The 15,604-nt window shown below is 36.5% G+C and overlaps 1 protein-coding gene across 5 annotated transcripts in view; it reads left to right on the top strand.

The window, feature by feature from the left end:
* The window catches only part of LOC120540734 (RNA-binding protein Musashi homolog 1), a 60,277-nt gene that overhangs the window by 16,760 nt on the left and 27,913 nt on the right, over positions 1 to 15,604 (top strand). For 4 of the 5 annotated variants that reach the window (XM_039771758.1, XM_039771756.1, XM_039771757.1 and 1 more), the window contains one exon: positions 9,354 to 9,395. In XM_039771758.1, coding sequence (XP_039627692.1) covers positions 9,354 to 9,395 — 42 coding nt within the window. Of the gene's footprint in view, positions 1 to 8,342; positions 8,472 to 9,353; positions 9,396 to 15,604 lie in introns of those variants that run through there. The other variant, XM_039771759.1, reaches the window with a different exon arrangement.

Here is a 15,604-nt window from a genome sequence, read left to right as displayed (position 1 = left end):
ATCAAAAACATACAAGACTAACATGGGTATCCTAATTATTGTCTTGCATCCCAAGGGTGTGTGCATTGGATTAATTGTTTGTAAATTGTGGTTGTGTGCATGAGTAGGTCCTGCAGTGAAAAGTCGCCTTGTTCAAGATTGTTTCTTGTCTTGTGCCCAGTGCTGCTAGAATAGGCTTAGACCCCACAACCCTGAACTGTATTTGACAGTTTGAAAATATTATGCTTTTGAGGACAAAATAGTTTGCCTTGTAAAAACATGTTTAGTTTATCTTATTACTATCACCTCATTTGCAGTTCTAAATGTGAATGCAAGTCTTGAGCATATGCATTTACTCACTGTTAAGTTAGAGTCGCCAGTCAAGCTAACGGCATGCTCTTGGACTGTAAGGGAGTAGCCCTGTGAGTCCATGGTATTGCTTCCTGGGATGGTTCCTGATGTGTGTCCTGTGTTTTTGGGATTGACTTCAGCTTCCCTTTCCCCATCAGTGCGAGGAAGTATATTTAAACAAGTGAAATGGCATTAAACCATTGGTTTGTTGATGGTGTTCCGTATGATCAGAGATATGGAAACCAATAAATGATTCTGTACTTCTATTCACATAATTATGAATTATATTAGAATTATAATATAATTCTATATATAATTATAATTTAATAGATGTGTTGAAAGGGTTTGAGCCGTTGTAATGCTTATTCAAACAGAAGTTAAAACATAACTAATATATTTGTTAAATTGACCGAAACATGAATACAGAACTTACAAGTGCTTCATTTTTATACATACCCTTCTAGTCCTTTATACTGCAATTACAGGTAGAGCAGGTTTTTTCAAGCTTTTGTATACTGTTGGAAGACCAGTGTTTTTTGTCTCTGTACATCATGTTTGTGCTGTCTCCACATAAGCAAAATTGTCACAAATCAGCAAGAGTTTGCCATTTGCACATTTACACTCACATTGATGATGACTGACACACAGGAGTTAATGTGTAAAGTACCTTGGTCTTTTGCAGTTAAGGATGTTTGTCCAGTTATTCTGAAGAAAAGTATACATTTTTACATATTTCACTTTGGTGAACCTCTCCTCTCATACTGTTGTGGGTGGTCTTTGGATTTCAATACCTCCTGCAAAACTGGATTTGGCACTTTACGTCAGTGTATGTGATAAGCCACTTTGACACCACAGTTCAAGATGGATATGTTAAGTTTATAAAGCCAAGTATGTTTTGTTCTTGTAGCTGCACACAACCAACTGATATGGCACGTGCCAAGTATATGAATACTTTTCATTTGCCTTTTGGCTTTTCCTCTATGCATCAAGTTATCACTATTTTACAGAACACTGCTAACACCACGTGTCATACAGTTTACAGGCATTACTGGATGTTGTTCAGATGTCCATATTTACACTAGGCTGAAAATCAGACAATGTATCCAGAAGTGAAGACATGAAGTTTTGATTTTGAGACATTTATTTATATTCTTCATTCTAGTACTGCTGTTGAACACAAACTAGCTTACTGTGGCTGTATAATGGTTTAGTACATTTAACTGATTCATTATCCATTATGGAGTATGCTTAAATTCCAAGTGCCCCCAATTGTTATAAAATTTATTATTTGGTGGTTACCTGTTGTAGCATCAAGCAGCACGCAGAAGCATATCTGCAGTATAGAAGAACTATTTAATGATTATGTGTTTATTGTTGATGAAGAACAAGGTTTGGGGATTCACCTGCCCATTACTTGTTTCTCAGTCCCTAGCAATGTTACAGGGGTCTCTTCTGCACTGAATTTACATAGCCTTCTGTGGAACCTCTGTGCCAGTTATTTGCTTTTCCAGTTTTCCTTCTCTTACAGTATGTCATTTTCTACCGTCACTTATTTTTAAATTTCTGGCTTTAATGTCTGCTTAGTAACACGCACCCCCCAACCAATTCTCATCATAATGATGTAGCTGTAAGGCATGATAGATAGATATTTGCTGGATAGTAGATTTAAATGTTTGTTTTAGGAAAATTAGGATGAACAAAGTATTGTCCTAATATCATACAGAATATTCTTAACAGTTGTTCTCTGCATGGGCTGGTGCCTGAAGATGACCAGTTTTCCCACAGCAGCAGTTAATTGCCTTCTTTTTTGGGAGTGACAAGAAGTGCAGCCCACACTCGATTATACCTGAATGGCTGCTTGCTTCAGGAGTCTGTTTGACAGCTTGTGAATTATGTAGGGAAGGTGGTGTTTGTACCATGCTGAACTGTCTGTGGGGATATAAAGAAGTCTTCAAAATCTGCCGGGTTTAGTATTGACATGTTCCTGGCAAAGGGGAATTCTCTAGTACATATTCTTGAAATGTTTGAGGATCATATGTTATTTAGTTTTACTTTTTTTGCAAGCCAAGACTGTGAATATGGATGATGCATTTTATATACAGTATAAAGAGTACTCATTTCAAACAAATACAGTTTCTATAGCTTAAATTTATATATTTCTAAGAATAATTAATTTGCCATGCTGGAGCTTGTCTTGTATTGGGTCGTATAAGTAAAGATTAATCATGCATGGCACAAACTATACTTGTATTGTTGTATGGATATGTACATGTAATTATACTGGCATTCTGGATTTTATTATTATAGGGTGTCTGTGTAAATGCTCATGTGACAAGGTTGGCATCCCAACACTACTTTTTATGCTGGGTGTGGCAATGTCTATACCTGTGAAAGAAGAAAGAGTTTGTGTTTGATTAGGATGCCATGTTGTTTTTATTTAGTAGATAGTTTGCCCTTGACTGTGGCAGCAATTCTGATTGTTGTCTGTATGTGTGTATCTGTGTACTATATATAAAATATAGTAAAGTGAGTTGTTCAGTGAATTCAAGTAGCAGTCTTGTGAAATAAAAACCAGTGTATTATCACATCACTACACTATTTTCCACTGAAGGTAAAAGCATATTTGTGATTAATTAAGGAGACCTCTAAGGGCTACATGCTTGCTGAGCATTAATAAGAAGGCGTCAACTAAAGGTACATTCTGTTTTTGTTTTGTTCCTTCCATTGTTTAAAGGCTGCCACCTTAAGTGATAAGTGATACTGCTTTCAATCTTGACAGTTAATCAAATGCAGTAGACAACTGTTAAAATTTGGGAGATTATTTTTGTAAATAGTCCAGTTTGCCTTGTAATTTAATTTTCCTAATAAGTGTGGTATTTAATTGTTAAAAGTTGTTCTTTAAACTCTTTTATATAAACAGAATTCACTTAAAAATATACAATGTAGCATTTGTAGGGCTAGTTTTGGTTTTACAGGAAATTTATGCTCATCTGTATATTTCAGATGATTGTGTTATTAAAGTCTTATTGTGGTAGACTATTTTCTTTAATTTTCACAAGTAAACACTCAAATGAAGGCTATCTGAGTATGTTTATACACTCAATATCTATTCAACAACATTCACTATTGCATTTCAAAACTAGATGTACAATTTCTTTATCTTACTGTATATATTAAGAAGTATTCCAGTGTGTGATGTAATATGCCAAAATATTTGCCTGCCTAATGTGGACAGACTACATTTGCAAGACCATCTGTAAAACTGTATACTGTACTGTATTGGGTCATCTTTGAATACTTCAAGATTCTTCAAGCAGTCTTTCTTTATATTTCACCAATATAAACATTTGCCAGAGCTTCTTTATATAACCCTAAAATCTTCTGTTTTAAGAAACTGTGGATTACTCAACTTTGATGTGTTTTTTTTATTTATTTATTTTTTATTATTAAATAACCTGTCCTTTCTGGTGGAGGTTTAGTTCCAGCCTCGCATCCAGGGCTGCAAGTACAAGCTATTGGAACACTAATTTGTATTATTCTGGTTTGCCAAAAATAAAAATCTGCTTAATCCAATTTAGGGTTATGGGAGCTGAAGTTTATCCTGGCAGCACAGGGAGCAAGGCAGGAAACAGTCCTGGACAGCATGCTAAACCATTATAGGATCTATTCAGACATAATTTAAATATGAAGGCTTGATGTAAGCAACAACTAAATACAGGATTAAATCTTGGGAAGCTGGTTCTATATTACAACGCCACTGTGCTGCCCTTAATAATAACACATTTATATAGTACATTCATAGTTCATACTTTTGAATGTACCTTAAAGTGCTTTACAAAATGACTATATATATATATATATATATATATATATATATATATATAATATAATATATATATATAATATAATATATATATATAATATAATATATATATATAATATAATATATATATATATATATATATATATATATATATATATAATATATACACACACACAGCATTAAAACCACCTGTCTAATATTGTGTTGGTTCCCCTCCAGCCACCAAAACCGCTCTGACCTGTCAAAATATGGACACCGCAAGACCTCTGAAGGCTCAATCAGTTTGAAGTCTTGGTAATTTGCAGATCAAATGAACACCTTGAACTCTTTGTCATGTTCCTCAGACCATTCATGAACAAATTTTTTGCAGTGTGACAGGTTGCATTATCCTGCTAAAAGAGGACACTGTCATTAGGGAATACACTTGACATGAAGGGATAAACGTCATTTGAAGCAGCCTTTAGGTCGGTGGTACATGTCAAAGTAAAATTCACATGAATGCCATAACCCAAGATTTTCCAGCAGAACATTACCAAGAGCATATCAATGCCAGCTTGCCTTCTTCACATACTGAATCCTGCATCCATTTCTTCCCCCAGGTTAATGAAGGACCTAATCTTAAAAAAAAATAAATAAATAAAAAAAATCATCTGATTCATCAGACCAGGCCACCTTTTTCCATTGCTCCATTTTGTAATTGTGAAGCTCATGTGCCCATTGTAGGTGATTTCAGCAGTGGACAGGGGTCAGCATGGACACTCTTACTGGTCTACAGCTATGCAGTTCTGATGTGTTTTTGTCAGGACTTCTTTTGTTGGATCTGAGCAGATGAGCTAGCCTTCACTCCCCATGCTCATCAGTGAGCCTTGGACACCCATGATCCTGCCAAATATTCACTGGTTGTCCTTCCTTGAACCACTTTTGTGTTTTAATGTTGTGACTGTGCGTGTGTGTATAATATATAACATATATGTGTATACTATATTATTGTGTGTGTATGTGTATATATAACGTGTTTCGGTTAGCATTTTAGTTTTAGTTAGGTATGTGTGTGCTTGTGGTAGTGTAAGGATATTTGTGTGTAATTAGGCTTGCATGTACAGTATATGCTGGGTTATATTTATATTTGCAATTATGTGGGAAAGTTAATATAACTGATAGCAAAAGCATCAATATATGTAATTAAGCTGACATGCTTCAACTACTGCAGTGGTTCTCAAACTGTGGGACAGGCCCCCCTAGGGGGCGCAAAGTAACAAAACAAAAAAGCGGGGCGCGAAGATGTGAAAAAAAGAAAACAAGAATCAAAAATATGAAAAATACATCTATTGAAACCAAAACAAATTAACTTAAAACTTCATTCTGATACTAGAAAAATAAATATAGAGTTAGATAAATGTCAATAAAAGTTAAGTAGGTATAATAAAATATGCATCTATGATATATCATTAATTAAAAAAGAACAAATTGGTATTAGTGGGCTCCTTTCAAAACAACGTTAGGGGGTGGGATTAAAACTGTTATGAAAATTCGGGTCGCAAATACTTAAAGGCTGAGAAACGCTGAATTATTGCATGATTGGATTTCTTAGCAGATATATTATGTACTTATAAAGGACTGTCCTTGTGATTAGGTGAGCATGTGGGGACTTGTTTTCTATTGGGCAATGTCCATGCAGATTTGTATTTTGCAAGGCCTGTAACTAGACATGCTAACTGGGTCTGCTGCTGTGATGGGCTTAATTAATAGAGAAGGCATGTGTGTGGCTGACATTTTAAACACAATATACAAAGTGGAAAAAATGTGTTATTGTCTTGGGAGTCGTCTTATGTTAATCTTAATTTCAAAAAGATTCTCCTATACACTTTATATGCACTAGGTCTCAGTTTCTGTCAGTTGTCTCTTTTTCTCACACTGTCTCTCTCACACACCTTATAGTTCCCTGGTCACATTGCTCTAGATTGCAAAAAAGGATCACTAATGGGGGAAAAAAAATAATGTTTGACTTATTGTAAAACTGCTGCTGCACACACACACACACACACACACAGAGTGTATAATTTCAAACTCATTTATTGCTGCTCCCAAATTGTGCTGCATTTTCTTATCTATGTTTAAGGGGCTGTGCTTCATTTCAACCTAGGCCATTGTGTTTAAGCTTAAAAGATGTGCAGAGGATATTGCACATAATGCAGGTGGAATGCTATAACTGTGTAGCAGATAAAGGGATGGAAGATTTGATGTAGACTATAGCAGCAGTGGGAATGGTTTAATTTCAATTTGTGCTATATCAGAATAAAATGAATTCATATTTCAATAGACATGTTTACAATATAGCCTTGTAAGCTAGCATGTAATGAAATAAATAAAAGGGCAAATGCATTTCAATTATAGATAATTAGTGTGAGGATACCATGTAAATAAAGTTAAGTCAGTTTTGAGTTTTATTTACCACTTCATCTGCTTTTGTAGGCAATATGGAAAGTGAAAATGTGGCATCAACATAAACCTTTTATTCTCTGCTCCTTGTAGTTCAGTATTACCCACCTTGTAATAATAATTAATCACCTTTTTACCTGCATGTAGCACATTGCACTTGCATACACTAAACCTTATTTTCCCAATGCTTGCCTAGTTATAATTGTTTCTGCAGCCTCCTCTCTGTTGGCCATCCCTCCCATTTTGGTCTCATCTAGAAATTTCACAGTTTATTCACAATTTAGAATTAAAATCTGTGCCATTAACATTAATTTGTAACTGTAGTATGTGTTCTATATGGACTCCACTGGTTGCTCCTCTTACTATCTGTACTCATTGTCTCCAGTCATTAGCCAGCCTTGGTTTTGCTATCAATGTCTTTTATCTTTGGTATAACCTTTGTTTAAAAAAGAAAAAATAATGTTATATACTTTGTTTTTGGAAATTAAGGTCATGTAGTATACATGACTATAGTTGATATACCTGATTTCTTTCTTGCTATGTAAAACTTAAATCACAATGTATGGTTTACATGTTTGTTTTGGTTTACCATTTATTTAAAAAGATTTAGAAATCCCAAGTACACTTGATTTTTTTTTTTTTTTAATTCCCATGTGTCCTCAATCTAAACACTAGAATGTTAAATGACGTATGTGCTCACAGTAGCCCAGTGTTGACAACTGAACTAGCAACCTAATAGTTTACATTTCTAATGCTTTGGCACTGCCCACTTTCTTCAGCATATCTGCTTGATTGGTCATTTCTGGGCCAAGTCCCCAGATGCATTACAGCTGGAGTACAGGATGATAAAAAGCATTTATTTTTATATTTTGCTGTAAATTAGAAAATGTGTGTCTCATCTCTTTTGGGGTACATGTTCCAGGTCTGACTTTAAAGATTCAGCCATTATTTCTATTTGATTTTTTTTTTTTTTTTTACTTCAGTGTAGGAAACTTTTTTTATTATTATTATTATTATTATTATTTCACCTTGGATGATACCTCTTCTGGTTGTCTCCAGCCTTGATTTTATATTGGAATGGAGTACTTTTATTTATTTATTAGGGGCTCTTCTCCTGCTCGCTTCATTCACTGACCCCGCTGGGTCAGCTCCCCCTGTCAAATCCCCTGTAGTTTTGGTTGCTCTGCAGGCTCTGGCAATACACTTGACATTTCAATTTTGCAGAGAAGAAAGTTGAGCTGCCTTTTGAAAGGTTCTTCAGAAATGAATATGTGTTATCACACACAAAAGAAATTAGATAATGCAATAATTATAGTTTATCACTGAACTTAAACTAATTGATATTCTGTCAGTTATCAATAGGTTGTTGAGGAGTTATTTTAAAAAGTTGCCAAAAATATGTACAATCTTCTACAAGCAAATTGAACTGATTTGATAGAACCTCTAAACAGATTAAAGTGATACAGTGAAGTAGATAACCCAGCGGGAAGCAATGAAAGTGAGCAGGGGCAGAGCCCTAAGTTTGCTGTTGCAAAACATAAACATTTTATGGGTGCATGACAGCATGTGCGCCTCTACAACGTGGCAGTATCCCACCTTTAACTTCATGCTAGTGTTACAAGTGTTAATTAGTTTGTAGAGGAGAAGCCCTAGCCATACCTAACAGATTGGCTGAATTTTTGGCAAACATTCATGTTTCCTCAACTCCCAAATCGCCTACAGATGTGTACCCCAAGGATAACAGAATCTGCAAATGAAATGAATTGATGTCACGAGCTTCATGCCCCTGTGAGAACTGAGAGAAAAGACACCATAAATGCTGGAGTCCGGGGAGCACCCGAAGTCACAGGGCATTTGGTATGCGGAGCCCACCAACTGGGTTTGTCCAATATCCTCCATTCTGATTGATCAGCAGCACGCTAGTGATTGGTTGCATGCAGCATGGGAGGTACTGGCCACTCCCCTGCTTGTGTGATTGGTTGCCAGCATGCTTGTGATTAATTGCACGCACATAGCATGAGAGGGACTGGCCGCTCCCCAAAGCCACCTCTAGATCACTGATGTCTTCAACATCCATTAGCACTTTTATCACAAATATATAACATATTTATTAATTTTTAATTTTACATTTTGTTGCCCATGATGCATGTAGTTTGCATGCTTACTGTTTTTTTTTTTTTAATTTTTTTTATAATCACATAAAAAGGGGTGGACTTTAGCATGATGATTTGTGTATCTCATTGCTGAATTCTGTCTCTTGGTGGAGATAGGGGGTTGTGGCAATGTGCTTTGAGACTCTGGGGAAGAACCTGCAGTCATGCAGCCAATGCTTTTGAGAGTAGACTTTATTTTTAGCAATAGTAGACACTAGCCTGCACCATAGTATATAGCAGATTAGCCACCTAGACTTTGAATTTGCCTTTTCTGAAAGTAATGCTCTCCTAGACGTTTAGTTTTTCACCTGGAGATATTTTCTCTGCTATTTGCCTGGCTTGACTTTACTATAATTAGGAGCCTAAAAGATTGCAATAATTTTGAATACAAATTAATTTTTCCTTGCATTAATATATTTGCATATTTGTATGCATATACTGCATGGTGTTTGTGTTTTATTGTTGTTGTATTATATTTGTAATTTGTGTGTAGTAATCTGAGTCTGCCAATTAGGGGGCATTTTATATTCAAATAGCTTGCAGTGAATTCTTGGATTTTGTGGGTGATGTTGGAACACATTATGATTATTCCTCTTCTTGCTTTTCAGATTGACCCAAAAGTGGCTTTCCCTCGCCGGGCTCAACCAAAGGTATGTTTACTTTCTGTAGGTGAACTTTTTTGATGCAAGTTGGGGAGAGATTCTTCAAGTACAACCCCAAATCGGAAAAAGCTGGGACGGCATGGAAAATGCAAATAAAAAAAAAACCAAAAACAAACTTTGAGTTATCTTTCTTTGCAGACACTATGAATCCAAGATATTTCATGTTTTTGTCTGGTCAACTTCATTTCATTTGTTTATATACATCCTTTCCTACATTTCAGACCTACAACACTTTCCAACAAAAATAGTGCCAGTAATAAGGTAACATAATTAAATAATGTGATTTCAAACAGGTGATTGTAATCTTGATTTGGTACAAAAGCAGTATCCATGAAAGGCTGAGTCTTTGAGGAGCAAACATAGCCAGAGGATCTCCAGTTTGTCAACAAATGCGCGAGAAAATTATTGTAATGCTAAAAAACAATGTTCTTCAAAGAAATGTTGGGGGGGTTTTGCATATTTCTACCTCTACAGTGCGTAATATCATTAAACAATTAAAGAAATCTGGTGGAATTTTGGTGCATAAAGGGCAAGGGCGCAAGCCTAAGCTGAACAACCATGATCTCTGATCCCTCAGGTGGTACTCTATCAATCATCACTCATCAATAGCTGATATAATCACAAGGGCAAGGAAAAACTTTGGCAAACCTTTGTCAAGCACCATAATACAGAGTAAAATTCACAAATGGCACTTAAAACTTTACTGTACAAAAAAAGAAGCCTTATTTTAACCATGTCCAGAAGTAGAATTGACTTCTCTGGGCTCAGAGACATTTGTGATGGACCATCACATTGTGGAAATGTGTGTTGTGGTCAGACGAATTAGTATTCCAGTTCTTTTTTGGAAGAAATGGACGTTGTGTGCTCCAGACTGTTTATCAAGAACAAGTCCAATAGCTAGGATCTGTCATGGTTTGGGGTTGTGTCCGCGCCCTTGGTAAAGGTAATTTATACTTCTCTGAGTACACTGAGATTTTACATATGCTATTTTAACATATGCTGCCTTTAAGGTGACATCTTTTCCAGAGACATCCATGCATTTTTCAAAAAGACAATGTAAAACCACATTCTGCACATATTACAAAGGCATGGCTGCGGAAAAAGAGGGTACGGGTACTGGACTGATCTGCCGGCAGTCCTGACCTGTCCATAGTAGAGAACGTGTGGAGAATTTTGAAATGAAAAATGCAACAATGACAACCCTGTACTGTTGCACACCTTAAGATGTCTTTGCAGGAAGACTGGGACAAAGTAACACCTGAAATGCTTAATTACTTGGTATCTTCAGTGAGAGTGTTGTAAGAAGGTATGTAGACATTACAAAATGGTGAGTGTACATTAACAAATTAAAAGAAGTTGACCAGACAAAACATGAAATATCTTGAGTTCGTACACTCTGCAATGAAATACATTTCAGAATCACTTTTTCTTTTTTTTATTTGCATTTCCATACCATCACAACTTTTTCTGATTTGGGGTTGTATGTTATGTGCTATATATACTTTTATTTTAATCTGACATAATAGAGGCAGAGGCATTTGGGGAGCTAATGTGTTACTGATACACACCACGTTAAGTCTGTATTCTTTAAACCAGTGCTGTTTTAACTCTGATATGAAGTCTGCAAATTCTCCTTGTGCTGGTTTGCAGATTGTACTTTTTTCTGGTTTACTTCCACAAACTGCTAAATTGCCCTGGTGGGCTTCTGCATCCCCTGTCATTGACTGGAATTCTATCAACACTGACCCATTGATTACTAGAATTGCCTCAGGCCTGTTTTGGCTGCACAGGGAAAATGAATGGATAGAGGTCTCTGTTGTTAGAATTTTTTTTGGTCGATATTGTGGTCTGTAGCTTTTGTAGTGGAGGAATGAGTTGCTTTAATGAACGGGAGTTGCAAATGCTTAAAAAACCAAGCACATTAGGACCTGAAATTATTTGAATTAGTAAAGTGGTAATAATTTTTGATCCTCAAGTAATTTTTGTTACTTTGTTCTTTGTTATACTACTCTAAACATGTCACTTCCCACATGTCTTGTTACTCGTTTATATTTTCCTATAGCATTATATTTGGCTTATACCATTTTCTATAAAGCATTTTATATAGTGCCTTCACTAATAAAGTCTCGTCACAAAGCAATTAATAAGAGTCTGTTCTAATGCTTCCTGTATGTAATATTAAAAATTTGTATTGACTGTCAATTGAGTGACAGTGGGTGGACTGTTTAGAGAGTCCAGTAATGATTATATGTGGTTGTATTGACTGTTGAGAGGAAAGGTGTTGTCAGTTTAGGGTTAGAGTTGGTATAGTGTGAATAGTGTTATTGACTGCAAAGTAAATGTGGTCAGGTTAAGGAGCATGTGGTAATTTTTATTTACAATTAAAATTGATGCAGCAGCATTCTTTTAGTTAAACACTACTCATAGATGTTTATTTAAATTAAGTGGAAGTGCATTTAAGGCAAAGCCACTTATTTTAAAGAGTCATGGCAACCTGTAAGAAACTGTGGATTTATGTAGATGAAGCAGATACCTTGAAAACAAACAAGAATTGTATTTGAATTAAATATTGGGACAAGTTATCTAATGAAATGAGCATAATGGACTGCTCTTGTTTGTTGAAGGATCTTATGTTCCTAAGGTAATTAAGTTGTGTGTGTGTGTGTGGGTAGCAGGTTTGAATGCCATCTGGTACAACTTGGGTACTTTTTATTGACTGCTGACTGCTGAATGTGGTCAGTTTAAGGAACTAAATGAAAAATAGTAATTACAGTTATTCAGGCTTTTGTGTGTGAATTGTTCATGGAGCCCATGTGGTAGTGTGGTGGTATGTATGCACTTAAATAATTTCTGACAGGTGACATACTATGGATGGATTTATTTACTGGCAACTGACTGTGGTCAGTATAAGGAGCTGAACTGAAGTTTTTAATTAAGACGTAGCACGTGGGCAAGTTGGGGAGAATAGCCATAGCAGTATTGTCACAAGAGTGCTTACATGTCCTATCAATGTGCAGCATGTTAAGTAGTGTAGTGACATGTAAGGAGGTATTTGGTAGCTGAGCAGAAACGTGCTGGCAATTTAAGGTGCCAGATGTTATAGTGTAAATTAATTTTTATTGGCTGGCAAATGAATATGGTCAATTTAAGGAGCCATGCGAAAATGTTATGTTCTGGTAATTAGATAATAGAATTTAGATAACTGGGTGAATCTAAAAGTAGTGTCATAATTGCAAGGAGTTTTGTTGACTGGTTTCTGAGTTGCTGTGTGAGGGCAGTTTAGTGACCCAATAGCAATATAGTGGGTTTAGGGAGAATTGTGATAGGCTGGTATTGTATGGGCTAAGTAGTAGGTGTGACCATCATTTAAGATGCTGATAACAGTATGGTATAGCTTTGTGGTTCTCAGGTGGGTTGTTTTACTAAGTCTGCTAAGGAACATGTTTTGCTGGTTCATTTTTCTTGCCCCAGTTAGCTGGAATTGTGAAACCTGGGTAGCTTAGAAAACCCAACAGACTTCTGTTAGTGTTGGATGAGCTTAGGTGGCATTACAATAACCGTGGAAATGTGAAATACAGTAGGTTAAAGCTACCCTTCTGTGATGTGGTCCTTGTAATAGTTGCTCAGAAATCCATCTGGTGAAGTCTTCCAGTATAGATGAAATGGAGGAGGTTTAGGTACTTTTTGCTTTTTAATGTGGTGATAATTCTAAGCACAAATCTCAGCTTTGGTTTTTTGGAATTTTTTAAGCAGCTTCATGGTAGTTCTGATGCTTTGTATTGAACTTGAGGATCCTTTCCATGATGTGGTTCAAAGGTGCTTTCTTATAAGATATCATAGTCTAAGTATGTCACTTATATGCTACTAAATTGGAAAGATATTTAAATCACTTTACATTTTAATAAAAATAATAATCCATTGTATTTATATAGCTCCTTTCCCATTTTTGAAAGTAGTATGTATGTTTTGAAAGTAGTACAGTATGTCCTTAGCTAAGTAATAAGAGCACACTGCTGAAGATCCTAAAACACCAACACTGGGTTAGCATTGCAGGACATACTTCATAAATGAGTGGACATCAATGTTTAAAATGTACTCTTATCAAGTTATGTCAGTTGTTTTTTAGATTGCCTCTTTATCATATCCTCTATAACTATCTTCTTTAATAGGAATTTAAAACTGCAACATTAATATTGAATAAAACCCTGCATTCATAAATATTTGATAATTGCAATAAATATATTCCATACATGGGTTTCGGAATCCTCTCAGGGTCCATTTATGAATCACCTTATTATATCGGTTCACTTCTTTATACAGTCCTAGGACAGCTTGGATCCATTCCAAAGCAGAAAATGGTCTTGGTTGGGGTTCTACTGAAAAAGGGGCTCATTACATTGAGACTGGTAGCCACACAAGCCAATTGGAGGGTTGTTGAAAAATTATCGCAATAGGTGCTGCTGAGTGTGTTTCCTGGTGTTAGAAGTTCTTGCAGTGGGTAACTTATAGTGAATTGGAGTGAAGGAGCTATGAGGTGAAAGACATGGCAGGGTCAGGTAATCATGTAGGCAGTGTTTCGGGGGCTCCTAGTTATTAGTGGAGTAGGCCTTATGCAGACCTCCAAGGGGTATGCACAGAGAAGCTAGTGAAGAAATCTTTGGCCGTTCTTCTGCTGAAGAAGCGAGGAGGACTGGGGATGACTCATTTGCGTGTCTTATGAGCCGCAGAAGTGAGGCTGTCAGTTAAGGCAAAGCAGGACTCAGCAGGTTGCGGGTAATTGGTGGTGGGGGAGTGGACGGTGAAGAAATTGGGTTAATTCGGTTAAGTAATTGGATGACAGAAGGCGCTTTAGTGTCAGCTTGGGCTTTTTTCCCAAAGACCAAGGGAGCCATCGATAGGGATTATCCCTGAGCTTGCAATATGAGGCAGCCTTGTAATTAGGGGGGCCTTAACTTAGGGCTTCCTTAGGACAGTAAAAACAGGGTCAGCACCACTCTTGAAATTATGTATTTCAAACATCCCAGAATCCCCACCCCACAAAAAACCTATAATATTGGTAAAACAGGTCCTAGGTCATAGCACATTTTTCAGCAACCAGAAAAATGACCGCTGGTTCCTGCAAACAAGTGTGGCTAGCGTTAGGAGCTGAGATGTGTGTGTAACCCATCTGTTGCAGATTTCTGCCTGTCAGCATTTAAGTGATCACTTTGGCACTAATTATTAATTTAGTGCTCTCTTTCAATATGATCTGGCTTTCACGTCTTCACACAACACGCCTAAAATCCAGATGCTGTCTGCTGCTTATTATTTGCTCCTTTTCAATCTCGTGCCGCGATAGTTTAACAAAAGGCGTGCAGCGCAACAGGAAACATTGGCTTTTCCTGCCATGCCTGCAGTGTAATAAATCAAAAGTAATCCTCTGGACAAACGCAAATCATACCAAGTGAAAGCTGGGAGCAGACAAATGCCTTTCCTTTGAAAATGACGAATGCACAGTCCATTTCCTTTTTAATTTTTATGCTTTTTTGAAGGCTGTACGTACAATGTTTATATTAGATAAAACCTGCATAATATTCAATTTCCTGTGCTCAAGCAAGACAGCAAAGATGGCCCTGCCTTTTTATTTAAAGGGGGAACTAAAACGAAAAGGTCAAAGGCTTCTTTCATACTGAACACCTAAGTGCTTTACAGCACAATTGTGTTTGTAATTCTACAGCTTGAATACAGGAAGGTTAAGTGATTAGCCTGGGGTCACAAGATGAATCGTTTGAAGAGACTGAATGTTGAAGCCTTATGAGTTGCAATCTAACCCTTTAGCCACTAGGGGGGGCCACACTTCTGACGAAACTGTGTACAATCTCTTTGGGTTGGCTAGGAATCAAACCTGGACAAACTGCTTTAAATGCTCAGTACTACACCAATATTTTCTTTTCAAGAGTAAGGCTGTCTCATATTCCAAGCAAATTTCTACTGAAGGAAATTTGTAGAAAAGTTGCTGGACTGTCATTCAAGAAACACTACGTTATTGTATTAGACAAATGAGTGAAAACTAGAACTGGAGGTCTTCTTAAGGTTATTACCAAGAAAGTAAGTTTTACACTTTTTGGAGGGACAGCTGTCTTCGGGCATCCAGAATATAGAGCACACTCAATGGCCATGTTTTTGTAGTGGAGAAAATGGCCTTGATGACTGGTGCA

The sequence above is a fragment of the Polypterus senegalus genome, chromosome 12 (genome assembly GCF_016835505.1).
Source record: "Polypterus senegalus isolate Bchr_013 chromosome 12, ASM1683550v1, whole genome shotgun sequence".
Lineage (NCBI taxonomy): Eukaryota > Metazoa > Chordata > Cladistia > Polypteriformes > Polypteridae > Polypterus > Polypterus senegalus.
The sequence above is the reverse complement of the archived record's forward strand: the minus strand, read 5'-3'. Positions and strand labels throughout refer to the sequence as shown.